A 19,311-nucleotide genomic window follows, 5' to 3' on the forward strand; every position below is an offset into this window, starting at 1 on the left:
AAAAGTTTCCCTATATGAATCTCAAAAGCATATCAGATAATGATTCATGTTTAAAATGAATTATTTATCAGAAAATATCTATTAGAACTATAAGTATAATGGGTCAACCAATGAGCCACATAGTTAAGACTGTGGGTATAGAAAGTTAATATATCATTGATTCCTTTTCTATAAAAACCTCTTCATTTTCAGAATCCCCTGATGAGGATCAATACACATGAAAGACAGCTAGAAACGGTCATACCTTTTGCTGATTATTTTGACTGCAAATGCTTGGTTACTTTTTTTGTGCACGCACTTTCTACAAATGGAAAAACTTCCTTCTCCCAATGGTTTGTCTTTCAGATCTAGGTCATAGTGTTGATAGAATGGAGAGTCCTGATGAGAAACCAACATCATTTAACTTAAGAAAAGGTTAAACATACACAAGGGAAAAGTAAAACCGTAGAGCCATATAAAATCATTAACATTCATAGATCTGAATGGAACACATTTATAATCCAAAATTCATTTTACTTTAGCTTGTTTCTACTTTTATCTATAGCATTTACCAAATATCCATAATTTTCTAGGGCAAATATTGTTTTCTACTGATTCATTCATTTTCTCAGTTGTCCTCAGTTGATTAGTAAATCTATTACAATGACTGCACTTGAGAACACTGAACAATGTTGACATCTGAGCAGTCACAGAAGCAAGCACCCTGGGGCAGCCACACGCACCTTCACCATGGCACTCCTGGCGACATTCGCCATGCCAGGACGCTCGACTCCCAGGTGAAACTGAAGAGGATCTATGACAGCTGCATTGCGCTTGAACAGGATAGAAGGAGCGACAAAGGAATAGCCCTAGAAAAGGGAAGGGGAGGTCAAGGAGAAGGACTTACAATTTGCAGGTTAGTGGAGAATAGCTCACTATGTTTTCCTTTAAAAATACTCAAATATTGAGATGAATCTAATTTTATTGCAATCCTAAATGCAGGGTTTTTTCAATTCACTAGGAAAATGCTTTTCAGAAGGAGACAATGCCATCTTCTGGTAGAATTAAGCCAATTCAAAAAAGGTAGAAAAAGACTTCCTCACTATCCCACCCCCAAATCTGACTCAGATCTGTAATTTTTTTGCATTTGCTGATAAAAGTTTGCTAACGCAACTAACTTCTCAAGAAAGATACATTGAGGCATTAAACAATAGTACCAGTACTATGGTGTTTCAAACTAGAAAAATAATGAGATTCCTTAAAATTGGTTTCTAATTCAGCAATTATTTGACTCCTGTTTACTCAGAATAACTAAGTTTAAAATTGAATTTTGGAAGAGACCAAATCCAATGTCAAAATGATGTGATGAGTTAGAAGTGATGTAATGATGGGCAATTAACCTGCTCTGTTCAGGTTAATTGCTGTAACACTGACTAGTTCATCAACAAATGTCTACTAAGGGCTCGGTCAACTGGTGGACAGTGACAGGGAATGAGCAGGACACATTCTGGATGTCCACAAGCATGAACAGAAGTCAGAGGAGGAAGCTATGGCGCCGATTAACAGGCCGAGAATTTTATCCTAAGTCTGATTCAGAACATTTTCTAAACACAAAGTCTTTTCTAAGAGTTGGAAAGTAGTTCAGATCATTCACTGAAAATGAAGAATCAAACAACACTGTGAACCAAAGACTATTTTATACAAATAGAGGGATAGATAAGGTATTATGATTTTTACAAAAAAATGTGAATAAAAATCACATTTCAGGTAAAAAAAAATAATCTTTACTTATATAAAAAACAAACACATAAGTAATATCTGCTCTTGAGCAAACCATAATATTCAGTTAGTAATGTGAAATATCTCTGTTCTTAATAATTATGACTAGATTAGGGAGCCCTGATTTTAGATGCCAATAAAAGTACTTTAATATGGGGAAACAGGTCTTTTCCTCCAAATCACCCAGGGCCAGCATACAGGTGTGCACCGTGAGATTACCTGGAACAGCCGCTCGGAGCTCTGGGGCAGGGCTGCCGGGGAATAGGTTGGGTCCATCTCTGTGAACTCTTCAGCAAAGTTACTCACATCTAATTCATCTCGGATGACTGGCTTAAATGGTGCGGGCACTTTTTTGGCAGCTAAGTCATCCCAGTTGATTTTCTAAAGAAGAGAAAAAAAATTGGTACAAAGTAGAAATCAATCAACAAAGTCAAAATAGACTTTTCTATGAATAATAAAAATAGATTAGGATTTTAATTAATAGGGAGAAGCTTAAAGTAAGAGATTTCAAATCAGTAATTTAAAAAAAAATTGTTTGTTTTTCAAGGAAGAGGCCATTTTCTGACTGTTGCTGCTTGTGGTCCCGGGCAAGGCGGTGTCTGCGTGAGTATGCCGCCCTCATCTGGAGCCCCACAGTGTCTTCGTGGGGCACCAGGACACCCTGCTTTGCCCTGGGAGATACCAGAAAAATCACTTGTCTTGAGCCTTCTGAGAAAGGAATTAAGCCCCAAGAAACAAACAAAAAAATGAACAGAAAACAATGCATTAAAGGGCTTTAAAATGTCTGTTTATATTAACTCTAAAGGAATACTCCTGTCCCCTAGGCTTCTTTTCCTCCAGATTAAAAATAAGTTATTTTTTAAAGGCATGGACAGAAGTTTATTTAGGAAGTACATATCAAACGTGTGCTTATAAGTGATACTATAATATTTGTGGAACCACTCTGTTCTCCTTTGACTGGTATTCAAGCATTTTGGATACTGCCTCTCATCTGAGTTCCCTTTCTACCCATGTCACACACTGGCTAAATGATGTGGGTTAAAAAAAAAATAATATATATATATATATATATATATATATTAGTTGTAGGTGGGCACAATATCTTTATTTTATTTACTTATTTTTATGTGGTGCTGAGGATCAAACCCAGGGCCTCCCAAGCCAGTGCAAGGCAAGCACTCTACCGCTGAGCCACAACCCTAGCCCCTAAATGATGTTATTCAAATTCAAATCCCTGCTCTGTTTATTTATGCTCCTTCTGTCACTTAAAACACCTCAGATAATATGTACTGAATTCTATAGATTCTTCTTTTACCATATTTTTTCAAATCTCAGATGTCACTATTGATATTAAGGTAAACCATTATTTTAAGTAATTAAGAAAAAAGCATTATAGACTAGAATAGTAAGATGATGTTTACTACAAGATGCATACTGACTTTATGATGATAAAATGTGAAACCTGCACTTCCTGGTTATAAAACTCATTAAGTTTAATCAACCACATAAAATGTCTTTTTGTTATGCTCCCTAAAGAGGCAGTGAAAATAAAATCATTAAATTACAGATCTTCTGGTGTTCAGCTAGAACAGGTTTTAGAGCTTGATTAGTTCATCCTTCTTATATAATCCGGAAGGAAACCGAGGCCCAGAAATAAGAACTAACCCTTTCATATTACAACAGTTGGTGGAAGAGTCAGGATTTGAAAGCAACCTCTTGGCCTTCTGGTTCATATTCTTTCTTCTATGGCTGTAATGTTTCCCACTATAAGCATGCGATTTGTGCTGGCTATTATATATACATTAAGAAACACTTCTAAAGTAAAGGTATAATTTAAAGAAATACATTGTTAGCAGGAGAATGCTTAACATGTATAAAACTGAATGGTATCATGAGCCACTCCTGTTCCATTTCTGGAAAAAAGACCATTTAGATGATTACATGTAGAGTTCTGGTCTTTCCAAAAGCATTCCTACCATTTAAAAAGTCAAAGCAATTAAGTAATCTAAAATTACTATTCCAAGCTATCAAAAAAAAAAGAGGGAGAAATTCTTCTAATATGAAAGATAATTGCAATATTCACAAATATAGAAACAATGGTGAAAAAGATCCTAGGAAAATATGATTAGGGATATTTTGTTTGAGTAGTTTCTTGAATTTTATTTTATTGTTAATTCTGAGCCAAATTTATGAACATGATATTTGAAATAGCTTTTCAAAGAGTAATCTTTCCAAGTCTTGTGAATTCATGTGAACTTATGAAATGCAGATAATGAGAAGTTCACTTCATTCTAAATGTATTTCTCACTATGCTACTGAACTTCTCTAAGATGTACAATAAATGATTACAGTAAGAGATTGAAGTAATCATACTCTTTTCTGAGCACAGAAGTACAGAGATAGTGTAATTTTCAGTGAATATTTGTTTTTCTCCATTTAAAAAGCAATGAAGAACAATATGAAAGCTTACTTGACAGAATAGTTCTTTTCCTTGCTTTGGTATGCTCTTTTCATTTGTTTTGATGATAATAATATAAAAGCGCTTACAGAATAAAAATATCTTGAATGGTCCGGTCCTTTTAGACTGTAAATATTTAGGTTATACTTGTTGATATGATGAAATTACTTAAAAGCCATAAACTCAGAGTTTTAGAAATCAGGGCATGTCATCCAGGTTTGACCACTTAGACTGAAATAACTAGCCAGCCCAGTCAACTGAACAAACTACACTGAGAAGATGTGTCAGTCCTCTGTAGAATGGCCTTGTTAGGCTGTTTTTTTTTTTTTTTTTTTGAAGAAAGTCTCAGGGACAAAGAATATAAATGAGTAACTCTATATGTTGTAAATGTGTAAAGTTTTGGATTTTTTAAGATTTTTCCTATGAACAGAGGAAGAGAGAAAGTCATCACGTAAAGGTGAAAAAACACAGTGGCAGTAATAGCTCATGAACTGAGAAAGAAACAAGAAATACAACAAGTGTCCTTAGTACATATGCCAGAATCCCAAGGTCATAAATGGAAACCACTATTTAGAAATTCTAATCCATCAGTATGGAGAAAACTAATTGCTATTATAATCTGTCCCACTCCCATTGCCCCTGGGGAGGAAAAGACCATTTAGAGTTATTCAAGTAGTATTCTAGTCCTTTCTAAAGGGTCTTTGTCATCTTTTTATTTTTAAGGTACAATGTAGTGAGATAAGGTAGAAAGACCCCCCAAGAGGACTGTGTTCACTCCTTCCACCAAGAATGCCAAGCACCCTGAAAATAGTAGGGGTGTGAGTTCATCCATCTGCTCAGTAAACTTCACCTGAAAGAAGAGATGTTCCTTGATTTCATCTGCATCCCGAGGACCACATCCCAATCTCTTCTTGGGATCTTTCGTCAGAAGACGCTGAATCAGGTCTTTAGCTAACACACTCATCTCCTGTGGATACGGAGGCTCACTTTTCAATATCCTCCTGTAGGCAAATGAAACTTGCTGTTAAACAACCAGAGGATGGAGTCACACTGATGATTTTTTTTTAGCAAAAACAAGTATGGTGAAACACACTTTGAAACTCAACTACATGAGAGAGAAAGACATTTTGAGATGAATCAATAGTATCTCAGTAAAGCTGAAGAAATATTTCAAACTGAGATATCATAAAGTCAAATTTGTGAAACTCACAGATGTTTTTCAATATAAGTCAATCCTGAGGGAAGGCTACAAATCCAAATACATTACTGGGGAAGATAAAAAAGAGGGTGTGGACTAGAACAGAAAACACACACACACACACACACACACACACACACACGTCGGGCTCTCTGAATAAGGACTTTACAACAGAAAGAACTCAACAAAGTCAGGCAAGTGAACGCAGCAGCATCCAGATTCAAAAGGAAAAAAGAGAACCGTCATTGTCCCCACCTCCCTGAGTGCCAGTCATTGTGAGGGCCACTGGGAATCGAGAGGGCAGCTGAGCAAGATGGGCGAGGCCGAGCCACCCAGACAAGGGTCAGTTCTTTTTTTTTTTTTTTTTTTTTTATTTATTTTTTAGTTCTCAGCGGACACAACATCTTTGTTGGTATGTGGTGCTGAGGATCGAACCCGGGCCGCACGCATGCCAGGCGAGCGCGCTACCGCTTGAGCCACATCCCCACAAGGGTCAGTTCTGATATGTGAAAATGGGCCTGGGGCACGAGCGAGTGCATGCTTCAATATTTGCTGCTGTAAAGCAAACAGGGCCTTTAGGAAGGAGGAGCTCGGAGAGTGAAGTCTATTATGGAAAATTTAAAAAAAAAAAAAGAGGAAACCAAGTTTCTTGATGAGAAATTTATTCTGGTCACAAAAGAAATCAATCAAATCCAAGTGTACCTTTTCCCCTCATAGAAGCAAGATTAATCATTTAATGAGAAAAATAAGGGAAGAGCTTGATTGAAATTAAAACCTCCACAGAGCATGCATGAAGACGAAGTCTCCATTATCTGCACGCGCAGGATTCTCCTGTTGTGCATGTTAACATATCATGGGACAAAACCAGGTAACCGAGAGTGGAAGAACACGGACTATGAGGCCAAACAGATCCACACTGGCTCTGTTCCTTACTGGTTGTGTGACCTTGAGAAAGGTAATTATCTGTGCAACTCAGTTTTCTAAACTGTAAAATGGGAAGAAACAACAGTACCTGCCTAAAATGGGTAGTATGAGTTGACATGCCTAACACCACACCAGGCACACAGCAAATGCTTGAAACACGTGAGCTACTAACTGTTCCACTCCCCCACTCTAAGGCAACAATAAAGAAAAAAGACACAGAAGCTGTATCGAGTAGCTACTGAGAATCATTAAATGATAACAGAACTACAATTTTGGGGGGGTGGGTACTAAGGATTGGATGCAGGGGCACTTTACCACTGAGCCACATCCCCGGTCCTTTTTATACTTATATATATCTTGCTAAATTGCTTAGGGCCTTGCTAAACTGGCCTTGAACTTGCAATCCTCCTGCTTCAGCCTCCCACGCTGCTGGGATTACAGTGTGCATCACCATGCCAAGCCAGAACTATAATTTCGACAAAAACTTACAACAGAGTTGTTAATATCAATTAATTCTAGATAGGGAAGAGGAGTGGGAGGGAAAGGGAGGGGGAAGGGGATTAACTAGGATGGTGGATTGGGATGGTCATCAATACAAAGTACATGTATAAATTCTTGAATTGGGTGTCAAAATACACAGAGATACGAAAAATTGTGGTATATACATGAATTAAGAATTATAATGCAAAAACTATATGTATAATGGCATAAATTGACCTAAACATACTTTAATACAGAGACATGAAAAATTGTGCTCTATATGTATGATAAGGATTGTAATGCTTTCCACTGTTGTTGTGTATTTAAAAAAATAATAAAATCAACAACAACAACAACAAAAATAAGCTAATTCTACTTCTAGCCCTCCATTCTGAGAACACAAGGAAATGTTGGTAGAACAAGAAAGAAATAATTTCCTCTCCCCAATTCTTTCATACACTCCCACTGGAGGGTTTTCAGCAGTAGCAGAGATGGTCCTCGCCTTAGATCAGGCTCGGGTGTATATGAGAAAGAAATTGGAAATTCTTTCACAGGGAAGAACAAAAAAAGCCTTTCCCATTTTCTCCTTCACTGTACTTTTTGAAGGACAGAATTCCTTGTGTAAAGGAGAAGCTATAGATAAATGTTCCATTGGTGATATTGGCTATTTCTGCATCTATTGCTCTTAAACCTCAGGAAGGCTGTATTCCGCTCTGGGAGGCTATTCTGAACCTGGCACCAGGGAAAGCAAGAGCCAGTCCTGTGAAGGAAGATACAACAGAGAGATGTCCACCTTGGTGGGTCCTCTCTCAAGAGGAGGTGCACCTGAAAACAGGGATGGCTCTGCTGAGATGCCAAGCCAGGAAAGAGGAGCATACCGAGACCATGGCTCAGGTCAGGAGCTTGTTCTGGGCACAGGAACAGTAGTAGTAGCAAGTGGACAGCCTGTGCTGGGTGCAGGGGCCAACATTTTAGATTCTGATGAGAGAGGAGGCTGATATGGTATGATATGAGCTGTAGCCTCATCAGTCTACCTCGGCCTACCAGAAGGCAGGAAGTAAGGTCGAGCCGCATATGTACTTTGAGCCTCACTTGCTGTCTCTTCTCCTTTAAAACCCTTGCTTGCCCTCAGAGATGTTGAAGACAGAATTTTTGCAAACAATAAGTTCCTTCTATCTTCCTTCAAACTGGCTTCAAATAAAATCTATTTTACTAGCAATTTGATTCCAAATATTTCTGGAGTGCCAAGGGTTGTAGTCTGGCCTCTACATGGGGCTGACATTGGTGCCACCTGGTAACAAAAACATGTGCTTCTGTGTGTTGCTCTTCTATCCATAATGGGCCTTGGAACCCACGCACATGGGCAGCCAGTAGACAACAGCTGCCGAGCCGAGCTTCCTATGCTGGGTTGGTCCTTGCCACCAGATGGTCCCGTCCCTACTGGCTTAGAGGGTCCTGTGGTCTGGGAAGCATTGCCAAGGTCTCTGGAAGGGCATACACTGATTCCTGCCCTGTGTCCTTCTACAAAGCTGAGTTATACTGTGTCAGATTCCAGTCTACTGTGACATGCGACTGAGCATGCTGATCTGAGCCCCAGGCTGCTGATGGCTGTGCAGAGTGGGCATGCAGGGGCGGGCTGCCCGTGCAGGGTCTTGTGGGGCATGTGTCCCTCAACACTGGAGCATCTGCAGCAAGGAGGCGTTTCTTGGCCATTGCTGCCACTTCACTTCCTTCAATGGGGCTTGATTTCCAACTGGTAATAACCCCAAATTATTCGTTTTCTTGCTTCCAGATGAATCTGGGAAACTCCAGAAATGAACTGCAATTATGTAGGCCTAAATAAATCTTAGAGCCTCCTGTAAAATTAGAACAGGCTCTGAGTTGATGGATAACACTCAACATTTTATCTTATCATTTAATACAACGATCTCATTAAAAGCTGCTACTATTATTCCTGTTTATAGAGGAGAAAATATTCCTTTCTAAAAAGCAGTAAACATAAATACTGCAGGAAGGTATTTTAGGACATGCATGACTTTAATATTGATTTGCAGGAATAAGCATGTGACACAGTTAAGAAAATTCTGAAAAAGAAAACCGGGGCTGATGTGCCTAACTACTTATTAAAATGCATTGTAAAGCAAAATTGTGAAAGTGAGGTGGCAAAGTAAGTCAACAGCCAAATAAGTGAACAGAAGAGACTTCTTGAAAGCACCAAGGCATTTATGAAGACAGCATTGTTCGTAAAAAGTGACTAGCCCCATAGGAAAGGCTGCGTGATTCAACAAGCGCTTTGAGGATAGAGCTACATGGGAAATAAACACACCAGGGCAAGACCCCTGCCTTGCACCATGATCCCAAATAAACTCCAAATGGACTGACAAATTACAAGAAAAATTCAAAATTAAATAAAATTATAAAGTCCATAAAAATATAAAAATATAATTCCTATTTGTGAGAGTTCTTTTATCTGAAAACCGCTGTGATAAAAGAAATTCACAACTGACTAGCAAGAAGAACTTATGAGATGTGGGTTAAGGACACCAAGGTTAAAAATCAACTCTGTGATGGGAGAGAGACAGAGACGGGCAGATGGACAATGAGCCAGGATGGTAAAATATTCATGGTTCCACCTCGAAGGGAGTGTGTGGGCCTCCACTGTTAACAAAAGTCCAAAACTTTTCATAATAAATGTTTTAGAAAAAGAGAACTTATGGAACTCTGTATGTAGGTTTCATTAAAATAGACCACAAAGAACGGCCTCTGGAAGACAGCACCACTGGCTGTAGGCACAGCTGTCACCCGCTAAGCTCTTCGACCAAGGGTTGCGCTTTTGGAGAGGCGCTCCTAGCCATTCTGCCAAAATTAACCGTCCCCCCACCTTCTTCTACTCCATTTTCTTTTTCTTCGTGGCATTTATAGCACATTATCTACTTGGGTGCCTCTTGTCACTCCCGACTAAAATGCAAGCTCCCGGGGAGTAGGGATTCCCGGTGTTTATTCCCTGCTTCATTCACAGGGCCTAGAACGCCGCTTAGCCTAGAGCACGTCTGTTTTCCATTTGCTACACCTTGTTCCCTCTGGCCCTTCCTTCCTCAGTTCAATAAGATGCCTGCAAACAACTCTATCATTTGTTAGCAGAGAGCATGGGTTCTTGGGGTGGGTTCTTTCTCTTTGTCCTCCATTTAGAAGTTTGCCAGCGTGGGCTGGGAGGTAGCTCAGTGAAGAGCACATGTGTGAGACCCATTCATCAACCTTCCTATTGCACAACTTGATGCTGCTGGCTCTCCCTTTCTGGTTCCCATGTGGTCCAAGATTTACAGAATTACTTATACGCCAGTCTGGGTAAGAAAGAGCTTTCAGCAAACTTTACTTACTTTAAAGTTTTTGCCCAAAACTAGAGAAATATGTGTGGGGTGTTCACTCAGTAGTATGTTACACAGGCACTGGAAACTCATGTTTACAAAGAGTCTGTAACTATAGAGGGCTTATGAGATGAATTCAAGCAAAAACTGAGAAACACAAAACCATGTTTCCAGTATGAACACATCACATCAGTGAAAGGAGGACTCTACAAAACATGAGCAGTATGTTGTTTCTGGGTACTATAGTCAGTTTTCCCTTTACTCATGTTTTGAGTTGTTATGAACATTACTTTTAGAATAGGAACAATAAAATAAAGCTTCATTTGTAAGATCACAGATCCAGAACAGAACACAGCAAGGCAGGGAGACAAGGGAGTCTAGAACCTTCTACAGGAGCACCCCCACCCCAGAGCCGCTGTGTGCTCCTGCCACCATCTGAAAGCCATCCTGTTCCCCCCGCACATTCAGCCCACACTGCTCCTCCATTATGATGCCTCCCTGACAACCCGGTCCCCAAGGAACCACACTCCTTCAAACTTCGCGACATCCTTACCACTCACACTTTCAAAGCTCCCTGCTATCATGAATTTTCATGTATTTTTTTCATATCTTCCCACATACTATATAAGTTTGCTTAGAACAAGGAGTAAGTTCTTATATTTTTCTTCCTCCTTAGGAGTAAAAATCTACTTAATTACTCCACTGATTAGAGCAATCACGCCCCTTGTGTGGGCCATTATTTACAGCCTTTATCTAAAATAACATCTTCTGGACTAGGGAAAAAACAGCAGCAGGAAGCAAGTGTTCCCAGTGGGACAGCACCAAGCAACCTTCCAGTCACCTTGCACTTGACCCTGGACCAGTCTCACAGCAGCTGAGTATGAGGCAAGCTGCCCCCCGTTTCTGCCTCTGTACAACAGCAGGTGCTGCTCCTGTTCATCCGGGTGTAAGGACTCCAGGCTCTAATGTGGTGGCTCTCAGTACAGAGACTGGCACGTAGTGGTCTCTGGTGATGGTGCCATGGGTGCAGTTCCACAGGAGTGGGCCTTCCTCAAGCCACCAGATGGCCTGCCCCAAGGGACCGGGTCCCAGGCCATCGCTTCTTTTGGGGTGTTAGGAGTTCTTCCTTGGTCCCCATAACCTGTTTCCCCTGGCCACACCAGCTGGGTCATTAGAACAGTAAAATTAGATTCTGTGGCCAGTTCCCTTATGTGCTTTTGTGGAATTTGTGACTGTGCTTAAAAGTCTCGCCCAACAACTCCAGGGAGAGCCCAGGGCATGTCTATATGAGCTAGAAATACAGTCACACACTGCATGGTGATGTTTCTGTCAGCCAGGCCATGCACATACAACAGTGATGCCGCAGACTACACTGCCCAGTGCCGGGAGCCGTCTTGGTTTGTCTTGAGCACTCTGATGCACACGCAGTGAGAGACCGCTGAAAGATGCGCTTCTCAGAACATGATGCCATCATTAAGTGTGCATGGCTGTGCTCCCTGTCACTCTCCTGCCCAGCACACTGCCCAGATCTCCTACCCCCACCATGTAGGAAGCCAGGGGACAGGCACCCACTCCTGCCACTGACCAAGGAGAAAACTGCTGCTCCTACAGGGCCAAAGACACATGCATGATATGGAAGACTGTACTGAAAGGCTTCCTTTTCCTTTCATCTTACAGCATCTTCTTCCTAGAAGTGGTAGATACCACCCAGAATTGCGCTTCCTCCCAGTGTCCAAGGCTTCCTTAGGACGCCATGCTGGTGTGCCTGGGTTCCTCTCAGATTCTCACACAGGCAGGTCATTGGTAACTTATTGAGAATCAAGGTGACCTTAAAAAAATCCTGATAAAATGGCTCTGGCTGTAGCTCAGTGGTAGAGCACTTGCCTCACATGTGTGGGGCCCTGGGTTCCATCCTCAGTACACATAAAAATAAATCAATAAAAATAAAGATAATGTGTCCATCTACTACTCAAAAAATATTTTTAAAAATGCTGATAAAAGATTTTATCATAAATCTTCAGAAAATAAAAGACCAAAGAAATAAATTTGATCTCATCTTAAAACAGGACAGAAAACAATGATACCTGTAATTATTCTATACTGTAACTCCAAATCCAGATATCTATGAACAGGAAAATACATAAAAATGGAAATGAGTAAATTTAAGGTGATAACTGACAAATCAACATGCATAAAATATAAAAAACAACAGAATTACTGTCTTAATTTTGTGTCCTAAAGAAGTTAGAAACTCACACGAAATCAATATATTAATTAACTAAAAAAAAAAGACTACTTGGGAGAACAATAATAAAATTACCTTAACCTGGTTTGGCACTCCTTTTCATAAAAGAGCCAATGGTAGATAAGACTTCAAAGATGGCTTTAATGACCACTTTGTTCTTGTATTCATAGCCCCCTCAGTGTGTGCTGGCCTCAGGGTCTTTATTATACAGTAAAGAGGACAGAATGTCTTGTTCATGATCAGGTTATAAAACATTCCATCATTCAGCAGATAAAACATTCCATCATTCAGCAGATTCGTCTCTATCTTCCCAACATGCATGGTTTGATGCTGCCATGGAGAGAGGCCCACAGGGTAGGGACCGGAGGGTGTTCTCCGGCCAACAGTCAGCAAAGAACTGAGGCCCTCAGGCCAAACACTCTCCGTGAAATGAATGTTGCCAACACCCACGTGAACTTGGAAGGAGATCATTTCTCAGGTGAGCCTTGAGATAATCATAGCCCAGCCAAGACTCTGCAGCCTGGGAGACATTTAAGTAGAGGACCTAGCTCAGGCATGCTCAGATTTCTGGCCACAGACACTCTAAGAAATATATGTTATAATTTTTAAGTCACTAAGTTTTAGAGTAACTGGTTACTTGGCAATGGATAATGGAAAACTAACACGAAGCCATGCAGCAGATATTTTATTTGATGCAAGTTGTACGGTTTCTATGGCAGGTATGCAACACTACTACTGTAGCACAAAAGCTGCCAGAGCAAACACACAAATGAACGAACATGGCTCTGTTCTAATAAAACTTTATTGATGGTGAACGCTGAATGAATTTCACATAATTTTCCCATGTCATAAAATACTATTTTTCTTTTGATTTTTTTCTATCATTTAAGAATGTAAAAATCATTCTTAGCTCAGAGGACACAAACAAAACAAAATAACTCCAGATAGGCAATAGAAGGAAGCTGGCCTGCAGGCTGGAGTCTGCTGACATTCACCCAGACAGTACTAACGAGAGCTCTTCTAATACTACTGTGATCATCCACCAGTATCAGCAGTGGATTGTCCCAGGACTCTCGTAAACACCAAAATCTGAGGATGCTCAAGCTCCTATATAAAATCATAGAATTTGCATATAACTTATGCCATGCTCCCACACATTATAAATCACCTCTACGTTACTTAAAATATCTAATACAAAGTCGACGCTGTGAAGACAGTGGTCATACTGTTTAGGGAAAGACAAGAAAAAAATTTTGCATACAATCTGTACTGACAGCACGACTGCAGGCCTGACTGCATGGTAAGAGGACCAGACGTGAGATGGACAATGTTCAAACAATGAATGCCAGAGACAGACTGAGAACTGTGAAGTGGCAGGAAGTGACAGCAGGGCAGGCCCACACATCACTTCATTTGTGTAGCACTTGATGTGCAGCCAATTCCCCTGACTAGGTGGGTCCTTCCCCTGCAGCTGTAGCCCATTCCTAGAACTTCTACCCAGAAAGGCAAGAAAAGCTAGCAGAAGACACCCAGGTAAGAAAAGCCCATGTTACACACACGTAAAACACGAAATAGACGCACAGAAAAGCTGAGGAGCAACCATTCAAGTCCCCAATATCAACAAGTTCATATCTGTCCAAAAGGGTACCAGAATTCGAGGAACTGGAAATGATTTCAAATGAACACTTAAAGGAACTGAAGAGTTCTATCCTGAATAAAATGATCTTCAAACACCTATAACAATGTGAGAATTCCTCACATCTTTGAGAGGACAGGATCAGGATTAACAAGCAGTGATTAGAGAAAGATAATTTCAGCTTATTGCAAAGGCGAAAAACTCCACCGGCTAGACTGCTCCACAGCACACAGGTTTCCTTAAAAACGTCTCAGAGCAGGGCCGTGCGAGCCAGGGAGTCTCACGGAGGAGGAAAAGGGTGTAACTGAAGGGAGAAGGCTGGACTCTCTTGAAGTTCTTATTATATTTTGAAATTTTATAAACCAGCAAAACATTTTTATTCTGATTTTAGGCCACCTGTAGATAATAATGGCAAGTAGTTTACATAGATAATACATTATTTTGAAGCATCTCAAATAAAAAACACAGTAAATATGCCGTGTTCAGGAAAATGATAATAATTAAAGAATGGAAGAATTCAATAATGAAAAAGTCTTAGCTAATCAAGATATCTGAAGACAAGATAATGATACATTTATCCAAATGATTCATATTTTAAGAAGACTATGAAAGAGTTTATGCCAGGAAAGATAATCAGAATGATTATCTCAAAAGGAAAAGGTAGTGTAGTATAATTCAGTTGCCACATTGTTTGTATATTCCAGTCACAAAAAAGTCCCCCATAGGATCACAGGTTAACAACCAAGCTTTAAACAAATTATTAACATGATAAAGCAGATAATTAACTGATTAAAAGGAAGAAATTCTATTTAAATGTTTGAAAAATCTATTTGCTCTTAAAGGTTTTAAACAATCTGATTCAGGTGTTCTTTCTTTTCTCTAAACCAGAATGTCAATCAGTTGATATAAAGGGAATAAAAGCCATCTAAATTCTAACATCACTTAGTTCAGAATATTACTGTCATTATGAGAAATATACTTCTCTCTAGGCCTACAGTGGAAACGAAGATTATAAAAAGAAGCTGTACTTGTATGTGGATTCAGAAAGACAGGACTGGTCAGAGGAGCCTCTAATGTTCCCATGCTAAGGCCACCCTTTGCACCTGCCACCGTGGTATGACTTTGCAATGGCATACAAATTCTTCAGGTCGATGGCCAAGGTTTTCTGTCATTTTGAGGTATTTTCAAACTGCCAAATTTCTTTTAAATTTTAAAAAATTTTTAAAAAGGTATTTCTGCTCACTTAACTTTGGTGTTAAGTAATCTGAAATACTGAGAAATTATTTACCTCCTAGCCTTTTCTGGAAAAGGTATACCTTAATTTTGAAAAATAGTTTCATTTAAGTACAACTGATAAATAATAAACTTCCCACACACAGTGTACCATTTGAAAAGCTCTGACCTTTATCTAGACCTGAGAAACCATCGTCACAATCAGGATAATGAACATGCCCATTACCTTCCAAAGTTTTCTCATGCTCCTCTGTGATCTTTCCTGCTCTCCTTCACCCCAGTTCACAGGTAACCTCTAATCTGCTTTCTGTTACTATAGGCTATATTCTATATTGTCTAGTTTCTTTCAATTAGCATAATTATTTTGAGATGCATCCATGTTGTGTGTGTTAACAGGTCATACATTTTTATTGCCAAGTAATACTCCACTTATATGGATAAACCACAACTTGTCTATTAACTGTGTACTCGCTGACAGACCTTTGGCTTATTTCCAATTTTTGGTTATTACAAATAAAGTTGCTGTAAACATCTATGTACAAGTTTCTGTACAGACATTTTGTAGCAAAGGATAATTCCTTTGGTAATTACTTAATAGTAGAATGGATGGATCACTTAGTAGGTTGTGTTCAACTTTAAGAAACTGCCTCTTTTCCAAAGTCCTACCATTGTACATCTCTTGCAGTGTGTGACAGTCCCAGTTCCTCCATTTCTTTACCAGCACCAGGAGTGGTCAGTCTCTATCTGTAATGGCTGGAGTGTGCAGTAGCGTTTCACTGTACTTTTAATTTACATTTCCCTAGAGACTAATGTTGATCAGTTTCTCCCGTGTTTATTTGCCACCCACAGATCTTCTTGGTGAAATGTCTGTTCACAGCCTTTGCCTATTTTATATAATAAAGCGGCTGTTTGCTTCCTTGAGTTTTCATATTTCTTTCTGAATTCTGGATAGCAGTCCTTTACCAGATGTATGACTTAAAATTTTATCCCACTCAGTGGCTTGTCTTTTCATTCTCCTAACAGTTTTGAAGAAAAGTATTTAATTTTGATGAAGTAATCAATGTTTCTTTTATGGACCATTCTTTTGTGTCATACCAAAGAAATATTTACTTAATCCAAAGTCACAGAGATTTTTTTTCCTCCATGTTTTCTTCAAGAAGTTTTACAGTTGCTGGTCTTACATGTAGATCTACGATCTATTTGGAGTAAGTTTTTTTTTTAATATGGTTTGGAGTATTTATTGAAGTTCATTCTTCTCCATCTGGGTAACCAATATAAAGCACCATTTGTTGAAAAAACTTTTTTTTTTTTCCTGTGCCGAAGTGACTAGGCACCTCTGTCAAACATGAGTTGCCTGTATGTGGATGGTTCTCTTCCTGGACTCTCTGCTGTATTCCATTTACCATTTGTCTATCCTGATACCAACATCATAGTGTCTTATATTTATGCTAAGTCTTGAAATCTATCTTGATCTGTTTTTTTTTTCAAGGGTGATTTGGCTATTTTAGGTCCTCTGTTTCAATGCGAATATTTAGAATCAGGCTGTCAATTTCTACCAAAAGTCGGGGAGCACTAGGGTTGTAGCTCAGTGGTGGAGCACTTGCCTAGTTTGTGTGAAGCACTGGGTTCAATCCTCAGTACCACATATAAATAAATAAAAATAAAGGTTCATTGACAACCAAAAAATATAAAAGGACTGCTGGTCTTGTAATTTTGTAATTGTACTGAATTTACAAGTCCATTTGGAGAAAAATAACATTTTTACCTATACTGAGTAGTTCCCTCGTGTGTGTTCATTAGTGCTTGACTGGATACTTCGTAAATCTCTGGACTTCTCTATGTGCAGTTCTTTCTTCTCAGACACTATGGCCTGTAAACTCCAGCTGCGTCGGTCTCACTGGACTCTCAGTTCCATCTCGACTCTCCCGAGGGTTTCCTCTGCCTGCCTTGCAGCCTGGGAACTCTCTCAAGACAATTAGCTAGGGCACTCTTAGGATCACCTCATTTTTTTTCCATCTCTCAGGGATCACTGCCCTTCATTGCCAGATGTGCAATGTCCTCAAAACTGTTGTTCCACATATTTTGCTCATTGTTAAAATTGTTTCAGGCAGGAATATAAACTGTTCTCTGTCATTCCATCTTTGTTGGAAGTAGAATCTCAAGTGGAATCTCTTTTAATTTTTAATGTCAAATCTGTTCTCAATATTATAAAATTCAAGAAAAGCAGGACAAAAAAACACAACTAGTAATTAGCATAATGTTTATCACTATTCACTCATTTTTTCATTATCCTGTTTAATTCCACAAATATTTACTGAATTCTATACATAAGTAATGAGGATAAAAATCAGATATGCCACTTGCTCTCACTGTACTTTCTATGTAGTAGGTCAGACAGACACTAATCAAACAATTACAAATAAAAATACAACCGTAATATTGGCTGAGAATGAACAGAACAGAATGATGCTATCAGAACCTATGAGAGGGCAGTTCTATGGTATTCTTTCTACTGAGCAGATGTCCCTCAGCTGAAAAAATATCATCATTGTTTCTTTAAAGTCACAGAGAAATTACATTTATATGGTGGAAAATAGACCCATCAACCATTAAGTATAAATTTTCAATTCTGCAAATATTGCAATGAAATTGACAAAGACGCATTAAGATAGGTTATATTTGATATACATAATATACAGCTTATATATTACATTAATATTATATGACATTACATTATAATTACACGCTACATGTCATATAATCATATTATATATTATACATGATATTTAAATCTTTACAGGTGTTCCACATCTGAGATTATGGGTTAAATTTCTCAAAGTATGATGTACCTAGAGGTATAAGACAATATGCTAAATATGATTTGAGGTCATAAAAATTATTACACTATCCTTATGAGACTTAAGATCCAACTCTGCGTATTAGATATAAAGAAATAAGAAGGCTATATATCTATATCCTCATATTGAATATAAATGAAAATTTAGCACTTAAACATCATTTTGTTTATCCCTAGTAAAAAATGTTTTTTCATTAGCCTAACTACAGAAATTTGATCAGCTCCTTTGAGAAAATAATAAATGTGTTCTATATGAAATCTTACCTAGATATTTCAGCCTGGGAATTTTTTTCTCCATCCACAGTGAAAGGAGATGCTCCAGTTAGTAATTCATACATTAGAACACCTAAACTCCACCAGTCAACTGCCTATAAAACAAAAAATTTTATAGAATTATCAACTACAATATATTTCCTAAGAAAAAACAAATAAAACAATGTATCTGAAAAATATTTTTAACAAAAAGATTTAGTACATAACTTTCTGGGCAAGAAATATTAAGTTTGCATGTGCAAAAAGACATTTAGAGAACAAATACCCAGGTATCCTCAATGCAGAAAGTGTTTTAGTTATTTCCTAACTAGTTACAGCTTTACTTTAACAATTAAAAAAATCTAATGTGAAATAAATTTTTAATATTTAAAGTAGGTAAAATATTTGGGCTTATGATAGGGGAAAAAGCACTAATCCACATTTTTATTAAGAATTCTATTCCAAAGAGTCTCATGAAATTCCTTAGAATAGAAGATAAAAAAATGTTTTAATCTCATCCAGTGGTGTTATTTTTTTCATGACCTCCTAAATCAAATTCTCTTAGGATCTATCACATAAATGTGACAGTCTTCACTGATACACAAAGATTTAAAATAATAAAAAGTAAAATGTATTCTAAATTGGAAACCTATTTATGAATGTATTTATTGAGAAAAGAGTGAATTATACATGGCTTAAAGAATTTTGATATATTCAATCAGTTCTTTTATAATTAGGCAGATCAAAATTTTAGCTAACTGTTGAATATATGAGCTCACACCAATGAAAGATATTAACTGGATGTTAAAATTTTGAACTATCTGCTTCTAAATTCCAGGTCAAAGTTTCAGAGAAGTGACACAAAGATTATAAGCCTAGAGCTATTTTTAAAGAAAATACAGAAT

The 19,311-nt window shown here is 38.3% G+C and overlaps 1 protein-coding gene across 3 annotated transcripts in view; it reads right to left on the reverse strand.

The window, feature by feature from the left end:
• Nucleotides 1-19,311, reverse strand: part of RPS6KA5 (ribosomal protein S6 kinase A5) — a 185,110-nt gene that overhangs the window by 20,144 nt on the left and 145,655 nt on the right. For all 3 annotated transcript variants that reach the window (XM_081288709.1, XM_081288708.1, XM_081288710.1), the window contains exons 7-11: nucleotides 18,419-18,522; nucleotides 5,067-5,217; nucleotides 1,978-2,139; nucleotides 723-848; nucleotides 245-378 (exon numbers count right to left, since the gene is read on the reverse strand). In XM_081288709.1, the coding sequence (XP_081144835.1) occupies nucleotides 245-378; nucleotides 723-848; nucleotides 1,978-2,139; nucleotides 5,067-5,217; nucleotides 18,419-18,522 (677 nt within the window). The remainder of the gene's footprint in view (nucleotides 1-244; nucleotides 379-722; nucleotides 849-1,977; nucleotides 2,140-5,066; nucleotides 5,218-18,418; nucleotides 18,523-19,311) is intronic.

The sequence above is a fragment of the Spermophilus citellus genome (genome assembly GCF_964194105.1).
Source record: "Spermophilus citellus genome assembly, chromosome: 4".
NCBI lineage: Eukaryota > Metazoa > Chordata > Mammalia > Rodentia > Sciuridae > Spermophilus > Spermophilus citellus.